The following is a 22,855-nucleotide window of genomic DNA, read 5'->3' as shown; positions in this document are numbered from 1 at the left end:
GAGCTGACACTGGGAGGAGCAGAGGGCCCTTTTACCGTCCAGTCTTCAACACTGACCCGCTAGAGCCTCAGGGTATGAGGTCCGAGTTTGGAGATGCATTTTTCAGGCTTCTATGTAACTCTAATAGTGGACAGGCTAGAGCGCCATCACCCTAACCCCCCTGGCTAGCCTTGTTTGCCCCTGCCGCACCCCAGACCTCTGTTTTCTTCCTTTCTTCTCTCTGCTCCTGCCACATGCCAGGCATGTGGCTGCCTTCTTGTGTTTGTACTCGCTGTCCCTGGGCTTGGATGCTGTCCCCCAGACACTTGTCACACTCGGCCCATCAATCTTTGCTCAGATGCTACCTCCTCAGTCATCTACCGCGGCCACTGTATCTGAGCACGCAGGCTCCTCTCTAGCTCTCAGCACTCCCTGCCTTATTTCTCCTCATGGCACTTATCTCTTTTAAAGCAATAAATTATGGGTTATGTTACTCTTTCTTTTCCAACAAGAATATAAATCCACGAAGGCAAGCATATTTTGCCATTTCTTAGGTACCCCAGCACCTAATGGTACTTGAAACAGAGTAAGGCAATCAAGATTTGCAGAATAAATTAATGAACCACCCTGTTTCCTCTGGGACAACTGGGGTTCAGAGAGAGTGATTGGCCTAATGTCACACAACTGGTAAGCAGAAAGCACATACAGGTCCCTGAAAATTCTGTTGCCAGCTCAGTGCTGAGGGGAGCCAGAGAGCTCCACAGCAGGCGCTCACAGCTTCCTAAGGAGGTTCCCAGGCAGCATCAGACAAAAAAAAAAAAAAAAAACAAAAAAAAAGACGAGAACACCGCAGTCTTAAGGCCCTTCAGCGACAGTTCCCCTCAGCCACCACCCCCATGCCAGGAGTCTGCAGCTCAAGGCAGGCAGTGATTCCGTCGTCTGTCGCTCTCACAGCCAAGTCTTGGGTCTTGCAGCCCACTGGGAGCCATCCAGAGGGACCTGCAAAAAGGAAGGCTAGAGCAACCCTCACACACAGAGCAGGTGCGGAGGCCCAGAGGAAGACGAGAGATGACTTCCCCTGAGGTTACAAGGTGGCTGCCTGGAGTCGCAGCCAAAGCCGCAGACTGCCAAGCACCTGGCACTCAAGGCTCACTCTGGGAGCCAATCCACAGAGCAAACAGATGGGGGAACACACCCCGGGAGGAAGGGCTGGGGAAGAAATAGAGACAAACAATTGCCCTGCTACCTCCACGCAGCCCAGCAGGCTGCGGGAGAAAGTTGCTCCTGCAGCAGACAACAGAGATGGCAGCCATTAAGTTAGGGGCTGTAATGGGATAAGGAACAGCTAGTCATTCCAAATGAAAACCTCTCTTCTCCCATTACTCCCGAGAAACTGCATCCCAGACACGAGGACTTGATCTATTAAATGTGGCAGCTCTAATGCACCCCGTCTTGCCAATAAACTTATAGGAATTGGATTGAAATTGTAAGAGATGAACGCTTAACGGCCGAGTGCTTAACCAAGCCATTCACGAAGCTTGAAGCTCCAAGGAGCTGCTGGCTCTGGAGAGTAATGGGAAAAAGAGGGGGCGGGGGAGGTGTCCTCTGGGAGACTGGAGTGGAGCAGTGCCTCTGCAATGGACTGAGCTGGACAAAACCACACAGGGCACGGAGGGACCGGCTGGGGGGACCTCGTGCAAGTCCCTGCTAGACACGTCTGTTTACTGTGTGACTATGACGCAGTGGGTATGAACGCTCAGCTACTGTTTCAGGAACAGTATAGAGAAATGTGCTAATACACACCTGCATAGGAAGGCCAGGCTGCAGCTCAGTGGCGAAGCACTCACCCAGGGCGCATGTGCTTTCGTCCCTAACACCACAAGGAAAAGGGTTATGAACTGAAATTAACACTCATGCTTTGCAGCAAGCAAGTGCTCAGGGAGCTGAGGTGCTGAGCTAGGAGCTTTACACGCATAACCCAAGTAACCCTCGGCATGACCTGCAAGGGACAGCATGAAACTGCAGGATAGGGGCACTGAGGCCCCAAAAGTAAGTAACTAGAAGGCAGCTGAGCTGGGTTAGATTCCAGGCAGAAGCTCTGTACCACTAACCACTTAAGTCCCCAACAAACCACAGTGACGCTCTGCTATTCACTCACTGCAACCCCAGTACAATGCTAGCCCCTTTGAAACACAGCATGGGCTGGGTGGTGCGCGCCTGTAATCCCAGCACTCGGGAGGCAGAGGCTGGTAGATCTCTGTAAGTTCGAGGCCAGCTTGGTCTACAAAGTGAGTCCAGGACAGCCAGGACCACACAGAGAGACCCCCTGTCTTGGAAAACAAAACCAAAAAACTAACAAACAACCCCCTCACAACTCTGGCAGAGGCAGGCAGATCTCTGGGAGTTCAAGGCCAACCTGGTCTACAAAGCGAGTCCAGAACAGCTGAGGCTACACAGAGAAACCCTGCCTCGAAAAACCAAAAAAAAAAAAAAAAAAAAAAGAAAGAAAGAAAGAAAAAAATCCAGCATGGATACATTAAAACCTACTTATGAATGAGGAAAATGGGGGCTAGAGGGGTATTATGAAGTGCCCTGGTCACAGAACAGGTTTCAGAACAGGGAAGCCTTTATTCACACCATTGCAAACACTAGTCCATTAGGAAATCTAGGCCACATGCCTCTCTGCCTGCCCAGCCACACTAGAAACCAAAAGCTTGTTTATGCGACCCCTCCCGCATGCACACATACATGGTGGCAAACTTCCTTAGGAACCTCAGCTAAGAGGCACAGCAGCCCACCCACACCCACACAAGACAAGTCTACAGCTGTGTCAGTTGGGGCTGGGGCTGTTGCTGGCCCTCTCAGGGCCTCACTGTGCAGTGGCCGGAGGGTGGTCACACTAGCCACTCGAAGGACCTCTGTAGGTCTAATAGTATCTGTTGATGAGATAAGCAGGTGCCCACAACAGTGCCATTCACTCAACTGTCACTTGTAGGATGGCACTGAGTCCCAGACCCTGTTATCACCTGGTCTAGTTTCCAGAGAGGTCACGTGGGGCAAGGGGCTAAGAGCTCAGCTCTAGAGTTCATGTCTACATTAAATCCAGGGCTACTGCTTTCTGGCTCTGGTCTTAACAGTGATTTGACTTCTGACTGTTTCCAATGCATGCAGGGATGTTAAGAGTGGCTGTGAGCATCAGAGCATTAATGTTTACACTGAACACAGCACCAGGCCCATATAAGCCCTCATAAAACCCTGGTTGTCAATACTGTCATTATTATAAGCCTGCTGAAACTGGATGCCAGCATCCAAGTGACCCTGGAATTAGCCAGGTTGCATTCCAGATAAGGCAAGTGACGCTAAGAGAGGACCAGGGACCTACCAAGTCTACAGCACAGAAGGCAGAGGTGGACTGTGGGTCTGTGGACCCTCTGCCCCACAGACCAGACTCCCACAGTGCATGACAGCCCCACAGCCTTCACTGCTGGGGTGAACAGGAACAGCAGAGGCCCTGTGCTTTTCACCTCTTTGCTAGGCTTGTCCCCACAGCCAGGTGCTCAAAGCCATGCCTTGGCAGGAGCTGGCCTTCAGCAAGGTGACCTCCCCAGACAAGACATTCTGGGCTCCTGATCCAACTGCCTCTCACTAAGGGCTTGGGTGCATATTAAGGGGCAGCCTGCAGAACCTCCTAGCCAGGTACAGCATCTTGGCACACTGTAAACAGAACGCTTGTGCCACAGCCAGGCACCCTTGGACAAAGCACACCCTGCACCGTGGTGCTCCTCGACCCTGAACTGTCAGAAACAGGACAGCTGGAGTGTCTGTGCGTGGGCCCAGACAGCAGCGTGGGGCGCTGACTAAGCTGGCCTTCCCCGCCATGATTCATCCTCATCTTCAGCAGTGCGAGCTAGGCCCTGTCCGGAACACAGACTGATCCAGCCCCACGCCCCACCAGGAACACAGGTGGTACCACCAACCCACTCCCGGGGACCAGATCCATGGCTCCAGCACTGTCTGCCAGCTCCCCAGACCTTCACCAGATGCCAGGGCTGAATATCCATGGCCAAGGAGCAAGGCTTAAGCTGGTGAGGTGCCCTTTGGGACCATGCAGCAGATTCTAATGCTAATGACCTCTGCAAAGGTACTTCATGTACCGAGTGTCCCTTGGCTACAAAGCCAGCGTCCTACAGCTGAGCTGCTGACGCTTTACAAGGTAGCACGATGGCCATTCAGCATCCACAAGGGATGGGTCCCAGAACCCTCATGGATAGATCACCCCCCCACTCGTCCTTTATATAAAATGTCACGCAATTTGCATCTAACCCACATACAGCTTCTTGTATATTTTATATCATCTCTAGAGTATTTATACTGCCTAGTAAATATAAATGTTATGGAACCAGTTGTTTTATTGTAGTGTTTAGGGAAAGGCAAAAAATGTATACATATTCAGTACTTTGTTTTTATTTTGAGGCACAGTTTCTCTGTGTAGTCCTGGTTGTCCTAGAACTCATAGCCAGGGTTACACACAGAGAAAGTCTGTCTTGAAACACACACACACACACACACACACACACACACACACACACACACACACGAAGGAAAGAAAGAAAACTGCAGTCTCACACTCAATGCTACAGGACCCTGGCATCTTGCTTTGCATGCTGGCTTATTCTCTTGTGGGCATCTTCTCACACAGGCTCAAGGGCAAAGGACTCTGTCTAAGCCACCATTGCTCCTAATTGTCAAGACCACGCTCGCAGCATGAGTGAGGGGCTTGCACAGCCAAGCGCCCCTGCACGTTGCTCCATGCCAGGTAGGCCTGTCACTACAGCCAGCCCCTACCACACAGGGTATCTGACTCTCTCAGAATGCTGCCCTGTTCTGTTGTGCAGCTCCCCACGGGACTTAACCCTGCCCTACCCATCTCATTGCACCTGGATTCAGTCCTCTAGCTCAATGAATGTCCACTCTCTACTCACTTAATACAAGAGGGAGGAAAAGAGACAGACGGGTAGAGGAAGGGAAACAGCTTCAGATTTGCTGCAGGCATACTGGCATCTCACTTTCTTTCTTTCTTTCTTTCTTTTTTTTTTTTTTTGAGACAGGGTCTCTCTGTGTAGCCTTGGCTGTCCTGGACTCACTTTGTAGACCAGGCTGGCCTCGAACTCACAGTGATCCACCTGCCTCTGCCTCCCGAGTGCTGGGATTAAAGGTGTGCGCCACCACCACCCCCCGGCTCTCACTTTCATTCTTTTACAACTTTTTTCTTAATTTATTCTTATATGTATGAGTGCTTTGTATGCATATATGTATGAATATCAAACGTGTAATACCCAGAGAGGCCAGAAGAAGGTACTGGGTCCCCTGGTACTGGAGTTACATGGCTTTGAGTCACCTTGTAGATGCTAGGAACCTGGGCTCTCTGGAAGAGCAGTTAGTGCTCTTTTTTTTTTTTTTTTAAAGATTTATTTATTTAATGTATATGGATACTTTGTCTACATTACGTCTACACACAAGAAAAGAGCATCAGACAGTTGTCAGCTGCCATGTGGGTACTGGGAATTGAACTCAGGACCTTCGGAAGAGCAGTGAGCGCTTTAACCACTGAGCCATCTCTCCAGGCCCCGCAGTTAGTGCTCTTAACAGCTAAACCATCTCTTCAGTACCTAATATTTTGAAGATTGAACACAGGACCTAATGTATTCTAGGCAAGTGGCGTGCAGCTGAGCTACATATCCCCAACCCTGGATTTTATTCTTATTTCATCTTCACGGAGGCCCTTTGAATGGGAGTTTGCTCTGCTCGTGAGAAACAGCTCCTCAGCACTCCTGAACGGCTCGCTCTGCTATGCTTGCAGAGGAAGCCTAGCATAGCCATCCTCTGAGAGGCTCCACCTAGCAAGTGCCAAGACTCACAGCCAAACACTGGGTAGAGACAGGAGGGAGGCTTGTGGAAGAGTTGGGGGCGGGGAGTGGGAATAGAAGGACCCGGAGGGGACAGGAGCTCCATAAGAAGACCAACAGAGCCAACCAACCTAGGCTCGGGGCGGCTTGCGGAGACTGAAGCACTAACCAGGCCACAGGGAAGAAAATGCACTCAGTCCTGATATGACTTGATGTGTTGGGGTGGGTTGGTGGCGGGGAGGGCTCCCCTTTCCAGAGGAGTAGAGGAGGTGGCCTGGGAGAAGAAGAAAGGAGGGTGGCCCTGGGAGGATAGGAGGGAGGAGGCTACGGTCGGGATGTAAACTGAATAAAAAACAAAACAAAAGCCGATCACAGCAATAATTATTACTGGTGATGTTAACACTATGTCACCCTGACAGCTCTCAGCCCCATGCCACATCTGTGCCCCTTCACTGCCATACTGTGCTGGAGGCTCCACAGCCGAAGTCCCCCAGAGCAGGACGCTAGAGCTCACAACGCCGTCTCCCACTGCCCCTCTGCAGCGGAGTGGGGCAGACATTTGCCCTTCATCTCGCTATAGTTCCTCCCACTGTGTGCATCTTGGTGATGAAGGTGGCTTTGGCACAGGGCTAAAAATGAGCCAACAGCTTGGCCTTGGCCCGAGGCACGTACTATACACTGTAATTATCCTGGACCTACGCTCACCACATGCTGCCCTCAAGCCCACCTTTCATTTCTTCTAATTATGGCACCCCAGGAAGCAGGCAAACAGTAAAGTACAGCTTCTTCACATGCCCACGAGTAGCATGGCAGTACCCAGTGCCATGTCTGCTGTCGGAATTGATGGGATCAGAATGGGTCCAAGGTCGCCTGCTCAGGACCCTGCTCCAAAGGAAGTGCCAAGGAATGCAGGTGGGCCTGGATGTACGAGCACCTTTAGTATGGCATGGCTGGACAGCACACACAGTGTTCCTAGTCCCTGGGCTTGCCTGCGGGCCACCCTGCATCACTGCATTCCCAGCAAGCTAGGATAGGACCAGTCCAGGGCCAGGATCTAAGCAGGCGCTGTCTCCAAGTCCTCAGAGAATAGTCTAGGGTGGTAGGTAGATGGTGGAGTGAGGGACAGAGAGAATGGGCCTGCAGGGTCAGGTGACTCTGACCTCTCAAAGTTTAACTTTTCCTAAGCTCAGACAGCTGTTAACTTAAGGTGACTTGTTTTTAAAGTGGTTAGAATGTGGCACACCTTTCATAGACACTGTACTTAAAATACTGAATGCTGATCTTCTCCAAGCTAGAAACGCACAGTAGGACACTGGGCACCACGGGAGCCCTTTGGTCTCTGACGACAAAAGGGAACAACAGTTGAGTAGCACCTGTCACCCCTCCACCCTGGTCTGACTTCCACGCCACTGTCCCTGCGCTCTGCATCTCGCCCTGTACTTTATCTGGTACAAAACGGTTATGAGGACCAGTCACACGTGCTGGGTGCTTGGCACACAATGTACTCTGTGCCCACTTGCGGAAGGGGCAGCCCACCCCAGTGATTCTTCTTCCTGGCTTTTCCAACCTGTACAGTCCCCTCAAGCTGTGTCATGGTCGGTCTCGGTGACTGAGAAGTGACATGCTATTTCTTTTCTTTTTTAAGATTGGTTTATTATTATGTATACAGTATACCTGCAGTCCAGAAGAGGGCATCAGATCACTTTATTGGTGGTTGTGAGCCACCATGTGGTTTCTGGGAATTGAACTCAGGACCTCCAGAAGAGCAGTCAGTGCTCTTAACTGCTGAGCCATCTCTCCAGGCCCCCCGCCCCCTTCCCCCGGGGTTTTTTTGTTTTGTTTTGTTTTTTTGTTTTGTTTTTCGAGACAGGGTTTCTCTGTGTAGCTTTGGCTGTCCTAGACTAGCTTTGTAGACCAGGCTAGCCTCGAACTCACAGCAATCCACCTGCCTTTGCCTCCCAGAGTGCTGGGATTACAGGTGTGCACCATTGTGCTCAGCGATGCACAAATCTTTTTTTTTTTTTTTTTCCACAAATCTTTAAAAAATTTTTTTTAAAGCAGGATTGGAGATGTAGCTCAGTAACAGAGTATTTGGCACATATAAGGCTTAGACCTGTCAGACAAGGATAAATTTCACTCTTCCCCTCTTAGGAGGATGCTATAGATGGGTCCAAGGACCTTGCTCAGCTGGATAAATGACCTTGGGTGGAAGTTCAAAGGGACTGAATAAACATTTCCTTCAGCTCCTGTCAGTGAGTGCCAAGGCAAACCCTGATTCTAACTAGCCCTGGCCTAGCAACCCAAGTGAAGGCTGGCTGCCCCTGGTTCTGAGCTCCAGGGACCCTGAGCTGCAGACAGTTTCTCATCAGATGGTTACAGGGCTCAGGAGGCTGGAGAGACAAACAGGAGAGAGAAAGATAGCCTGAAGGAGGCTCCTGGACTAGATACTGGACTCCAGGCCACGTCGGCCCTGCCTCCTTCCGCCATCTTGGCTATGCTGCTCAAGTCAGATCTCACTTCCTCACTTGTAGCCGAGGACACTCTGCTCACCCACCCTGCCTGCCTCATGCATCGCACCAACCCTCCTAAGATCAGCCCTGCTCAGTGTGACTATGAATCCTGCATGGGAACCTTGTGGAAAATGAAGCCTTGAGCTGCTGAGATGGCTCACTGGGTAAAGGTAATTTCATAAAAGCCTGATGACCTGAGTTCAGTCACCAGAATCCACATAAGGTAGAGAGAACAGGCTCCACAAAGCTGGCCTCCGGCCTCCACAGATGTGCCTAGGTGTGGGCTCATACACGTATCTCACACCCCCCACCACCACACATCACAAGTAGCACACACACACACACAATACGAACAGCACACACCCTACAACACACACACACCACAAACAGCACTCCCACCACACCACACACACCACAAAAGCAGCACGCTCACACCACACCACACACACACCACAAACAGCACGCTCACACCACACCACACACACACACCACAAACAGCACGCTCACACCACACCACACACACCACAAACAGCACGCTCACACCACACCACACACACACACACCACAAACAGCACGCTCACACCACACACACACACCACAAACAGCACGCTCCACACACCACACACACACCACAAACAGCACGCTCACACCACACCACACCACACACACCACAAACAGCACGCTCACACCACACCACACACACACACACCACAAACAGCACGCTCACACCACACTACACCACACACACACCACAACACAGCACGCTCACACCACACCACACACACACACACCACAAACAGCACGCTCACACCACACCACACACACACACCACAAACAGCACGCTCACACCACAACCACACACACCACAAACATCACGCTCCACCACACCACAACACACACCACAAACAGCACGCTCACACCACACCACACACACACACCACAAACAGCACGCTCACACCACACCACACACCACAAACAGCACGCTCACACCACACCACACACACACACCACAAACAGCACGCTCACACCACACCACACCACACACACCAAAACACAGCGCTCACACCACACCACACCACACACACCACAAACAGCACGCTCACACCACACCACACACACCCAAACAGCAACTCTCACACCACACCACACACACCACAAACAGCACGCTCACACCACACCACACACCACCACAAACAGCACCTCTCACCACACCACACACACACACCACAAAGCACGCTCACACCACACCACACACACACCACAAACAGCACGCTCACACCACACCACACACACACACCACAAACAGCACGCTCACACCACACCACACCACACACACACCACAAACAGCACGCTCACACCACACCCACACACACCACACCACAACGCTCACACCACACACCACACACACACAACACCACAAACAGCACGCTCACACCATACCACCACCACACACCACAAACAGCACGCTCACACCACACCACACACACACACACCACAAACAGCACGCCACACCACAACACAACACACACCACCACAACCACGCTCACACCACACTAGCCCCACCGCTCACCCACACACACACACCACAAACAGCACGCTCACACCACACCACACACACCACAAACAGCACGCTCACACCACACCACACACACCACAAACAGCACGCTCACACCACACCACACACACACCACAAACAGCACGCTCACACCACACCACACCACACACACCACAAACAGCACCCCACACCCACACCACACACACACACACACCACAAACAGCACCTCACACCACACTTACACCACACACACCACAAACACTCACACCACACCACACACACACACCACAAACACACTTCACACCACACACCACACACACACACCACAAACAGCACGCTCACACCACACCACACCACACACCACAAACAGCACGCTCACACCACACCACACACACCACAAACAGCACGCTCACACCACACCACACACACCACAAACAGCACGCTCACACCACACCACACCACACACACCACAAACAGCACGCTCACACCACACCACACACACACCACAAACAGCACGCTCACACCACACCACACACACACCACAAACAGCACGCTCACACCACACCACACACACACCACAAACAGCAGCTCTCACACCACACTACCCACACCACCACAAACAGCACGCTCACACCACACCCCACCACACACACCACAACAGCACGCTCACACCACCACACCAACACACACACCACAAACAGCTCACGCCACACCACCACACACACCACAAACACACGCTCACACCACACCACACACACACACCACAAACAGCACGCTCACACCACACACACACACACCACACCACAAACAGCACTCACACCACACCACACCACACCACAACACACCTCACAACACTACACCACACACCACAAACACACACTCTCACCACACCACCACCACACCCACACAACACACTCACACCACCACACACACACACAAACAGCACGCTCACACCACACCACACACAACACACCACAAACAGCACGCTCCACCACACCCCACAACACCACAAACAGCACGCTCACACCAACCACACCACACACACCACAAACATCACGCTCACACCACACCACACCACACACACCACAAACAGCACGCTCACACCACACCACACACACACCACAAACAGCACGCTCACACCCACCCACCAAACACCACCACAAACCATCACGCTCACACCACACCACACCACACACACCACAACAGTACGCTACACCACCACACCACACCACACACACCACAAACAGCACGCTCACACCAAACACACACACACACCACAAACAGCACGCTCACACCCACACACACACACCACAAACAGCACGCTCACACCACACCACACACACACACCACAAACAGCACGCTCACACCACACCACCACACACACCACAAACAGCACGCTCACACCACACACACCACACACACCACAAACAGCACGCTCACACCACACACACCACACACCACAAACAGCACGCTCACACCACACCACACACACACACACCACAAACAGCACGCTCACACCACACCACACACACACCACAACAGCACGCACACACCACACCAACACACACACAAACAGCACGCTCACACCACACAACACACAACCCACAACATCACGTCTCACAACACACCACACACACACCACAAACAGCACGCTCACACCACACCACACACACACACACCACAAACAGCACGCTCACACCACACCACACACACACCACAAACAGCACGCTCACACCACACCACACACACACACACCACAAACAGCACGCTCACACCACACCACACCACACACACCACAAACAGCACGCTCACACCCACACACACCACACACCACAACATCAGCGCTCAACACACCACCACCACACACACCACAAACAGCACGCTCACACCACACACACACCACACACACACAAACACCACGCTCACACCACACCACACCACACCACAAACAGCACGCTCACACCACCCTACACACAAACAGCACTCACACCACACCACACACACCACAAACAGCACGCTCACACCACACCACACACACCACAAACAGCACGCTCACACCACACCACACCACACACACCACAAACAGCACGCTCACACCACACTAACACACACCACAAACAGCACGCTCACACCACACCACACACACCACAAACAGCACGCTCACACCACACTACACACACACACCACAAACAGCACGCTCACACCACACCACACCACACACACACCACAAACAGCACGCTCACACCACACCACACACACCACAAACAGCACGCTCACACCACACCACACACACACCACAAACAGCACGCTCACACCACACCACACACACACACCACAAACAGGACGCCTCACAACACACCACACACACACACAAACAGCACGCTCACACCACACCCACACACAACCACCAAACAGCACGCTCACACCACACTACACCACACACATACCACAAACAGCATGCTCACACCACACCACACACACACACACACCACAAACAGCACGCTCACACCACACCACACACACACACACACACACACCACAAACAGCACGCTCACACCACACCACACACACACACACACACACCACAAACACACACACCAAAAGGATAAAAGACAGAAAGAAAAAGTCTCCGGAGTGTAGAGTGTGTTCAATAGGAAAGCACTTGGCTAGGACAATGGCTCTGGGTTCAACTAGTTTTCTCCCTGTTCTAAACTGTGCCCTGGTCCAAGTCTCAGACACTGTGACCTGGCAGGTCTGGGAAGTGACTAGAGATCCATCTTTTAACCTAGATTCCCCGTAAGAACACTTTGCATACAGAGCACAACGTGTAGAATGCGAGACAACGGTTCTTACTGAATAAGTTATTTTCATATCCCGGGAGCTTAAACTGGAGAAGCAGGAGAGTGGATGAGATTCACTGTGCTCATCCCAACCCTAGGCATCATCTCTGTAAAGCCAGGCCCCATGGGACACAGCCACTAACCGCAGCATTCAGGTAGCTGAGGTGGAAAGGGCTCGACTTCCCAGGCCAGACCCCGTCTCAAAACACACACAGCACAAACCTGTGTGATTGAGTCTAGCCTGGTCTACAGAGTAAGTACCAGGACAGCCAGAGCTACATAGAGTGTAATCCCTGAGTTGCTGGGATTACAGGCATGCGCCACCACACCTGGCTTACACATAAATATTATACGACAAAATTTTAATTTAAAAAATAGTAAGCCAGATGAAGTAGCGCATGCTTTTAATTTTAGCACTCAGGAGACTGAGCAGGTCGCATCACTGTGAGTTCAAGGCCAGCCTGGTCTACATAGTGAATTCCAGGAGAAGACACCCTTCCTCAAAACCACAAAACTACTACCTGGTTCCATCTCAGCCCTGTCAGAACAGCTATCAGTAAGAAACCTTGTCTTGAAAAAAGAAAGAAGAAGAAGAAGAAGAAGAAGAAGAAGAAGAAGAAGAAGAAATGAAAGTGCTTTGAGAAACCAAACCCTATACACTGCTGTGGGAGCGTCTATGTCTATTAGTCCATCCACTGTGAAAACAGTATAATGGCTCCTCAGAAAACTACCATACAGTCAGCACACCCTCAGCCATGCCACTGACACCTGCGCACACATGGACCACCGCTCTATTTATAAGGGACAGGTTATGGGTCAGTCTAGGTGTTCATCAAAAGACAAGCGGGTTAAGGAAATGGGACATATATACACAACGGAATTTTGTCTAACCATAAAGAACAAAATTATGTCATCTCCATAAATGGTTGCAACTGAAGAAAAAAGTGAGTCAGGCTTAGAAAACAATTATAACAAACTATCTATAGATCCTAGATTTTTATACATATACATAAAAACTACATACACATATAAGGCATGAAGGCAGAGCCAAGACTCTCTGTGGGAATGTTTAGAAATGACAGGAAAGGTAAGGGGGACAAAGTATATAACAAGCTTGTATGGAAATGTTTATGAATTCTATGCCTCTACACAATCCATTTTTTTTAAAGTATTGAATTGTTCACAAGAAATTTAAATTCAGTATAAACTTAATTAATTAAATTTGCTAGTAACTAAATATCCTTGGGGAAATTCAGCTTGTTAGGTTATGCATCCCAATTACTTAAAAAAGAAAATCAAATATATTAAAATTATAAATGGAGTTAAATGTTTGAGGGACTGTAATTAAAATGTAAGTAGGGATGAGTGTCTGGAGAAATTTAGTTTGTTCAACTTGAGTTCAAACATTAATCAAAAAAAGTTAAGGTCGTTTTTCTTATTTCCCTAAATTTTTGTGTAGAATATTAAAGATGTTTTTCTCTACTATGACACAGTTTCACTCCACTGACCTCAAGCTTTCACTATTTTTGCTTTAGCCTCCAAGAGTGCTGGGATTACAGTTAAGCACCACTATACTGGGTTCAACAAGTACATTAAAAAACATTAAAAAAAATTTTTTTTCCTGCCACACACCCTTAATCAGGGATTACACTCTATGTAGCTGTGAGTTTGAGGCCAGCCTGGTCTACAAAGTGAGTCCAGGACAGCCAAGGCTACACAGAGAAACCCTGTCTTGAAAAAACAAAAAACAAGAACAACAACAACAAAAAAATCCCAGAGTTGGGGTTTCTCTGTGTAGCCCTGGCTGTCTGGGAACTCACTCTTGAACAGACTGGCCATGATGAACTCAGAGGTTCGCCTGCCTCAGCCTCCTGAGTGCTGGGACCAAAGGTGTGCACCACCATTGCCTGGCTTAAAAAAAAATCAAAACATTAAGACAGGGTCTCACTATGTAGTTCTGGCTGGTCTAGAACTTGCTATGTAGCTCAGGCTAGCCTCAAACTCAGAGATATTTACTAGGGTTAAAGAAAGGATGTGCCACCATGCCCAGCATTTAAAATCTTTACTAAAAAATGAAAACAAATGGTTGTTTTGTTTTGCTTTGGTTTTTCAAGACAGGTTTTCTCTGTGTAACTTTGGCTGTCCTGGACTCACTTTGTAGACCAGGCTGGCCTCAAACTCACAGTGATCCACCTGTATCTGCTGAAAACAAATGTTTTATTTTCTTTATTTTTTTTTTAATCTTTATTTTATGTGCATTGGTGTTTTGCATGTATGTATGTCTGTGTGAGGGTGTCAAATCTCCTGGAACTGAGGTTATAGAAAGCAATGAGAGGCCGTGTGGTTGCTGGGAATTGAACCCGGGTCCTCCGGAAGAGCAGCCAGTGCTCTTAACTGCTGAGCCATCTTTCCAGTTCTCTAAAAACTGAAAAATTTAACTTGAAAGATTAAAAAATAAAATTAAAGCTGGGCATGGTGCATGCCTTTAATTCTCTAGCAATAGAGGAAGAGGCAGATGGATCTCTGTGAGTTCAGGCTAGCCTGGTCTACAAAGTGAGTTCCAGGACAGCCAGAGCTATGTAAAGACCCTATTCAGTGTTTCTCAACCTTCCTAATGCTGCCACCCTTTAATACAGTTCCTCATGTTGTGGTGCCACCCAACCATAACATTCTTCTATTTTCTTTGGTTTTTCAACATAACAATATTTTCATTGTTACTTCATAACTAATTTTGCTGCTGTTATGAATTATAATGTAAATATCTGTAGCCGGGCGTGGTGGCGCACGTCTTTAATCCCAGCACTCGGGAGGCAGAGGCAGGCGGATCGCTGTGAGTTCGAGGCCAGCCTGGTTTATGGCCAAGGCTACACAGAGAAACCCTGTCTCGAAAAACCAAAAAAAAAAAAAAATAATAATAATAATAATAAAATAAAGTAAATAAAAATTAAGTCAAAATAAGCCACACTTGTAGTTCCCTGTAGTCAGCTTACTCATCCCACACTAAAGGTTTCCTGTCCCCTGAACCTGCTGTCATGAACTGCTGTCAATCACATATGTTTGCTGAAGGTCTCTTGTAGGTACCTAACAAAAACGTAGGTAGTCTTTCCCCATAGGCTCACCACTCTCTGCCCAAAGAAGTTACCATGATGCTTTGCAGCCGGTAACCATCCTCAGTGTTGCCCACTTTCTCTTTTTGTCCTTAACCAGACATTACTGTGGCGCTTTACAGGTTATTTAAAGTAAGAAGTCGGGACTGATCAAGGTCACATATAGTCAGAGAGAGAGCTAGGCCCAGAAATCAGCCCTGGGTTTGATTGATCCACTGATTGATTGGTTGAACAGGAGGCTCATGTAGTCCAGGCTGGTCTCAAACACTATGTAGCCAAGGATAGCTTTGAACTTCTGCTCTTCTGGGACTATAGCCCTGTGCCATCACGTCCAGTTTGCAGTCCTTATCCCAGTCTCAGACCAGTCCTCTAAACTGCATTTGCGCCAGGCGTGGTGGCGCACGCCTTTAATCCCAGCACTCAGGAGGCAGAGGCAGGCGGATTGCTGTGAGTTCGAGGCCAGCCTGATCTACAAAGTGAGTCCAGGATGGCCAAGGCTACACAGAGAAACCCTGTCTCGAAAAAACCCAAAAAAACAAAAAACAAAAACCAAAAAAAAAAAAAACCAAATAAACTTCATTTGCCCTAGATGTTCCTACTTCGTATCTAAGGGGCAACACACATGAAATGCAACTGACAGAGCTGGAGATCGGGTTAACAGCATGTGCTGCGTTAACGGAGGACCTGTGGCTGGTCCCTGACATCCACATTTGCCAGCTCCCAAGCCCTCGTCAGGATTTTGTGGGCACTGCCATCCAGGAGCACATGTTAACCCCTTCCCCCCCCACTATACATATGCATAATTTAAAATAACAGAAATAAATAAATCTTTAAACACACATGCAATTTACAGGCCAGGTATGGTAGTACATGTCTGTAATCTCAGCCTTCCAGGGACAGCAGAGACAAGTTTTGTCACGAGGAGTTCAAAGCCAGGCTAGTTTATGTAGCTGGTTTCAGGCCAGCCAGCCAGAGAAAGTGTAAAACATTGTCTACAAATGAACAAACAAACAAACAAACAAACACGATTTAGTCCCTGAAGTCAAACCCTGATTTACCTCTAGATGTTATTTTATCTTTTTTTTTTTTTTCAGGACAGGGTTTCTCTCTGTAGCCCTGGCTGTCCTGGAATCTGTATACCAGGCTAGCCTTGAACTCAAGAGACTCACCTGCCTCTGCCTCTGCCTCTGCCTCTGGAGTACTGAGATTAAAGGCGCACACAGCTCTTTTTTTTTTTTTTTTTTTTTTTCCTCAAGACAGGGTTTCTCTGTGTAGCCTTGGCTGTCCTGGCCTCGAACTCAAAGCGATCCGCCTGCCTCTGCCTCCAGAGTGCTGGGATTAAAGGCGTGCGCCACCACCGCAGCTCTTAATTCTGTCTTTTTTTTTTCCCCCTTATACTTGCTAGCTTGCTAGGTCTCCTACCTCCCCAAACGCATCTCAGATCTGACCATATGCTAATCCACTCTGTTCTGAATCATCTTCCTCTGTTATTTTCCCTCTTCAGTCTCCGCTCTACTAAGAAGCCAGAAAGATAACATTAAAATGTAAACTAGATCTTGTCACATTCCAGTTTAAACACCCTTCAGCGACTCCCTGGTGCAATTAGGAAAACAACAACAACAACAAAAACAAAAAAACAAAAAACAAACAAACAAAAAAACGACTCCTTACCACAGGTTACAAGGCCAGACTAGAGATGACTTCAGGCACCCTAGCGCTGGAGGAGTTCCTTTAGAAGAAGAACTACCTCTAAAACTTTGCACAAACATTATCGTGTCTACCCGGCTACTATATATTCTTCAGTCAGTCCCCCGTTAAGCAGCTTACTAAGGCTTAAAGAGTACCACCAACCTGTCAGTTTTCTCTACTTACTACAAAGTACTAGCTCCCAAAAGCGCTTGGCCACCCAGCACCCGCACACTGTAGCCCGAGCGCTCCACGAGAGCTGGGACCTCTCATCTACTTGGGAACCAGCTCAAGGCGCAGAGGGGATCCTCAGAAAAGCATTTGTCGGGTGCCTTCTGCAACCAGGTGGCCCGCTTCCGAGGCCAGGGTTCTTGGCTTCAAAGCCCACAAGCTGGAGAACTGGAAGCAAGGGCACAGACATTTTCCCCCCAGAGGTGTGGATGAAGGGTTAGAACTCTACGACGCGACTTTTGCCACCTCTGGAGGCGAGGCAGAGGGGCGAGATGAAGCCACGGAAGCCCAGGTCCCCATTGCCTCTCTATCTACTTCCCAGAAAATGCAGATCGCGCGGATTTAGAAGCTTGGTGGCAAAGAAGCCTAGAATTTGGCCCCGGACGTTTGGTCAAAGATACCTGGCTCGGTGGCTAGACGGCTCCTCCTCTTGTTGTCCTCGCGTCGCCCTCTGCTCGCTGGGATTCGTAGTCCTTCTTAAGGTATCCGAGGAAACGGACAGCTAAGACGGGAGAGCGCGGGGGAAGATGGGTAAGCCAAAGGGCTTTTGGGAGTTGTAGTTCAAAATAGTCCAACAGCAAGAAATGACTAAGGAGAAAAACTGGGTCATATGTCTTACCAAACTTTGGTTGTGTAGAATATGAACATTGTAAGAATTTGTTATCTTATGCACATTATTAGTTTCTTTAGTGGTTCAACATGTCGGCACTAAGATACATTAAAAACTACAATTCCCACAAAACAGTGCGCGACGAAAGTTTGCTGTGAGAAGCCAGTCTCTACGCAAGCTCACTGACACGAGTTCGGCACTGAGGCAACATGGCGCCGCCAACAGTCGCTTCGCGCTTATACTCTTTGCTGTTCCGGAGGACTTCTACCTTCGCCCTCACCATCGTAGTGGGCGCCCTTTTCTTCGAGCGCGCCTTCGATCAGGGCGCAGACGCGATCTACGAGCACATCAACGAAGGGGTAAGGGTCTGGGCCGTCCTGACCTTGGGCTCACCTGAAGGGTGACTGGGAGGGAGGGAGGACGAAACTCAAGTCTTACCGGGACCGGGGTGAACTATGTCCATTGTCTTGAGACTGTATGTTCAGTTCGCTTTACTTGGTGTGACCCCTCATGGCAGCGGAAGTTCATTTGCAAAAGCTAACTCCTGAGAGGTTAAAGGACTTAACGGGGTCTGAACCAACCGTAAGTCGGTGGCATGTAAGTTGGATCTCCGACCCCTGCTTCCCTTGATGTTGAAAGGACAGATTTCAGCAGGCCAGTCGTTAAAAGTAAATCTCTACAGCAATGTGTCTGACCTTTTTTTTTTTTTTTTTTTTTTTTTTTGTTTTTCGAGACAGGGTTTCTCTGTGTAGCCTTGGCTGTCCTGGACTCACTTTGTAGACCAGGCTGGCCTCGAACTCACAGCAATCCACCTGCCTCTGCCTCCCGAGTGCTGGGTTTAAAGGCGTGCGCCACCACGCCCGGCTTCCTTTTTTTTTTTTTTTTTTTAAGGATTTATTTATTGTGTATACTATACAGTGTTTTGCCTGCCTGTACACTTGCACACCAGAAGAGGTCACCAGATCTCATAGATGGTTGTGAGCCACCATGCATTTGCTGGGAATTGAACTTAGGTCCTTTGGAAGAGCTCAACTTCTGAGCCACCTCTCCAGCCCGTGTCTGACCTTTTAAATTGACATTTCAGTTCCCAAAGCCTCCGCCGCAGGTAGCTTTATTGTTAAGGCATTTTGGGTTAAAAGTGAAGGCTAGGAAATGTCAGACCATAGCTGGGAATACTGGAACTTTCCACTTAGCCATGGCATTGAATGAAGATCACAGTAGTAACTACGGCTTGGGATACAGATGAGGTTCCTCCGTTCACAGCAGAGGGTTCCACTGAAAGATAGCGTTTGCTGCATGTCTTAGGAGAACGAGGGGACGTAGAGTAGGAAATGGCAAGTTCTTTCTGACTTAACCATTCCAGATTCTGTGTGCGTTTTAAGTCATTAGATGTGGCTGCACTGGGAAAGGCATGGTACGGACGGCCAGCCTATCATCAGCTGCTTTCATTGTCTTTTGTTTTTTTGAGACAGGGTCTCTCTGTGTAGTCTTGGCTGTCCTGGACTCACTTTGTAGACCAGCCTGGACTCAACTTACCTGCCTGCCTCTGGCTCCCGAGTGCTGGGATTAAAGGCATGTGCCACCACTGCCTGGCTTCTCAACTGGTCTTTCTTACCTGTTTTTTGGTTTGTTTTTAAATTTTATTGGTTTTCGTTTGTTTGGTTTGGTTTTGGTTTTTCAAGACAGTGTTTCTCTGTATAGCTCTGGCTGTCCTGGATCTCACACTGTAGACCAGGCTGGTCTCGAACTCATAGAGATCCACCTGCCTCTGCCTCCCAAGTGCTGGGATTAAAGGGGTGCGCCACCACCCCCAGCCTTATTGTTTTAATTTTATATCTATGTTTTGCCTGCATGTATGTCTGTATACCACACACATGCCTGGTGCCTAGGGAGGTCACAAGAGGGTATTGGATCCCATGAGACTAGGTTACAGATAGTTTTGAGCCATCATATGAGTGCTAGGAATTGAACCCAGGTCTTCTGGAATAGTAACCAGTACTATTTACCACTGCCATCATCTCTCCAGCCCACTCAGGGCTTTTTAACCTACAACCCAGAAAGGCTCTGTCCACTAGGTGCCATATTGCCTGTGATCCGGGCAGCTTGTTGCCTTGTGTGATCTCTGATGTTTTGTAAGCGTTTCCGTAGATCATGCATGCCCGAAAATATCAAAAGTTGTCTTAAGTACATTGTTATAACCCATCCATTTCCCCAGGAATTGTAGCTAATTTAGGTCTGAGGAAATAAGTGACTTAATGTGAAATTTGGGTAACCTAGGCATGTTCTAGTCTCTGTTTTTTGTTTTGATTTTTTAATAAATGGGAGTTTGGGATCATTCTTTCAACCTACCTTGCTTTCTTTTAAAAGTGCCATTTTCTCTTCCCACTTAACATGATTAAAGAGAGTATTAATCCCAGCACTCAGGAGGCAGAGGCAGGCGTATTGCTGTGAGTTCAAGGCCAGCCTGGTCTACCAAGTGAGCCTAGGATAGCCAAGGTTACACAGAGAAACCCTGTCTCGAAACAAACAAACAAACAAAAGAGAGTATGAGTGGTTTGTTTGTTGGTTGGTTTTCTGTTTTGGTTTGGATTTTATTTTTTTCAGACAGGATTTCTCTCTGTAGCCCTGGCTGTCCTGGAACTCTACCTGTAGACCAGGCTGACTTTGAACTTAGAGATCCACCTGCCTCTGTCTCCCAAGTGCTGGTATTAAAGGTGTGCGCCACCGTGCCCGCCACAACTACATTTTTTTTTTTAAGTTGTATTTATTGGGGCTGGAGAGATGGCTCAGTGGTTAAGAGCACTGCCTGCTCTTCCAAAAGACGTGGGCTCAATTCCCAGCACCCACATGGCAGCTCACAACTGTCTGTAACTCCAAGATCTGACACCCCTACACCAATGCACATAAATTAAAATTATATAAAATATTTTTTTTAAAAGATGTATTGATCTATTGTGTATACAGTGCTCTGCCTGCATGTACACCTGCAGGCCAGAAGAGGGCATCAGACTGGATTGTAGATGGCTGTGAGCCACCATGTGGTTGCTGGGAATTGAACTCAGCACCTCTGGAAGAGCAGTTGGTGCTCTTAACCTCTGAGCCATCTCTCCAGCCCCACAACTACATTTTTTATCAGAGCTTGACGTTAATTTCATAGTATTCTTTTCTTTGGACAGCGAGAGACGCTATAAAGTGTGGGGGCAAAGGTTAAGTGTGAACTGTTGTTGTGTTTTAACTGCAGAAGCTGTGGAAACACATAAAACACAAGTACGAGAACAAGGAGTGATCTCTGGCAGCGAGGGGCCGCAAGGGACAGTCCCACCCGCCAGCTGTCGCACCAGTCATTGGAGCTGGGGCCTCGGCCTAAGACTGAGTTTCGAGTTCCTCTTCGCGGACCACCTGCATGTTGGCAAACAATGGCTCCGCCCTACGGATAGACTCTAACTCCTGCTGCGTGTGAAGTGTGTCTGACTACAACTGTCCACAAATAAATGTAAACTGTCCGTAAGAGCTGCTTCTGCGCTCAGTGCTTTATTAACTCACAGATCTTCGTTGGCAGTTGAGACCATGCGCAGGCCCATGCAAACACCTGCGGGGTCTGCCAGTGGGAGTTTCCCATCAGCTTCCCAGGAGTTCTGTTTTCAGCACGTCAGCCTGCATAGACGGTACCCCTGGGAGAGCAGCCAGTGCTCATGAGTATTGACTCACCTCCATTTGGCTATGGGGAAGGAAGCGCTGTGGTCTCAACTAGGAAAAAGACTCCTAGCTGGGTGTGGTGGCACACGCCTTTAATCCCAGCACTCGGGAGGCAGAGGCAGATGGATCACTGTGAGTTCGAGGCCAGCCTGGTCTACAAAGCGGGTCCAGGACAGCCAAGGCTACACAGAGAAACCTTGTCTTGAAAAACCAAAAAAAAAAAAAGAGACTCCTGAGAGTCTTGCCCCATCCATGTTTCAGGCTGAAGTCTGTCTTCTGCCTTTTAACTCACTGAATTTAAATTTAGTCACTCAGTGGCTTTAGTAGCCTCCGTGTCTCTGGGCCACAGCCTCCCGCCAGGTTCCTTTGTGACAAGGATCAGTTTATGAGAGTGTGTAAATTTAAACCCAAGTCCAGCAGCTGTTAGCTGTGTGTGTACCAAGGGCCACATCCAACCCTGCTGGACCTGAGACACCTCATCTGCAAGGGCGATTAATAGAGATGATCTATCACAAGGGTTTTGTGAACTTTATTTTTGTTTTTTTGTTGAGACAGGGTGTCTCTGTGTAAAAGAGCCCTGGCTTTCATGGACTCACCTTGTAAATCAGGCTGGCCTTAAACTCACAGAGGTCAATTAGATTTAGGAATAATTTATTTATTTTATTAATTCATTCATTTTACATCTCAATAGTTATCCCATCCCTTGTATCCTCCCATTCCTCCCTCCCTCCCACT

The 22,855-nt window shown here is 48.9% G+C and overlaps 2 protein-coding genes across 3 annotated transcripts in view; one reads left to right on the top strand and one right to left on the bottom strand.

Moving 5' to 3' along the window:
* Zmat5 (zinc finger matrin-type 5) overlaps positions 1–18,236 on the bottom strand; it is a 32,817-nt gene extending 14,581 nt beyond the window's left edge. The window contains exon 1 of the mRNA XM_051165386.1: positions 18,216–18,236. The gene's annotated coding sequence lies outside the window, so the exon portion shown is untranslated. The remainder of the gene's footprint in view (positions 1–18,215) is intronic.
* A 362-nt stretch (positions 18,237–18,598) lies between these two features.
* Positions 18,599–21,934, top strand: LOC127206012 (cytochrome b-c1 complex subunit 9). 2 transcript variants are annotated; one of them, XM_051165389.1, is made up of 2 exons: positions 18,599–18,783; positions 21,669–21,730. In XM_051165389.1, the coding sequence occupies exons 1-2, from the start codon at positions 18,634–18,636 to the stop codon at positions 21,708–21,710; spliced, it is 192 nt and encodes a 63-aa protein (XP_051021346.1). In that variant the 5' UTR covers positions 18,599–18,633; the 3' UTR covers positions 21,711–21,730. The 2 variants fall into 2 exon arrangements, with proteins under 2 accessions (XP_051021346.1, XP_051021345.1); XM_051165388.1 differs by having other exon boundaries at positions 18,600–18,783; positions 21,666–21,934.
* The last annotated feature ends 921 nt before the right edge of the window (positions 21,935–22,855 follow it).

The sequence above is a fragment of the Acomys russatus genome, chromosome 22 (genome assembly GCF_903995435.1).
Source record: "Acomys russatus chromosome 22, mAcoRus1.1, whole genome shotgun sequence".
Lineage (NCBI taxonomy): Eukaryota > Metazoa > Chordata > Mammalia > Rodentia > Muridae > Acomys > Acomys russatus.
This window is presented reverse-complemented; position numbering and strand designations above follow the sequence as displayed.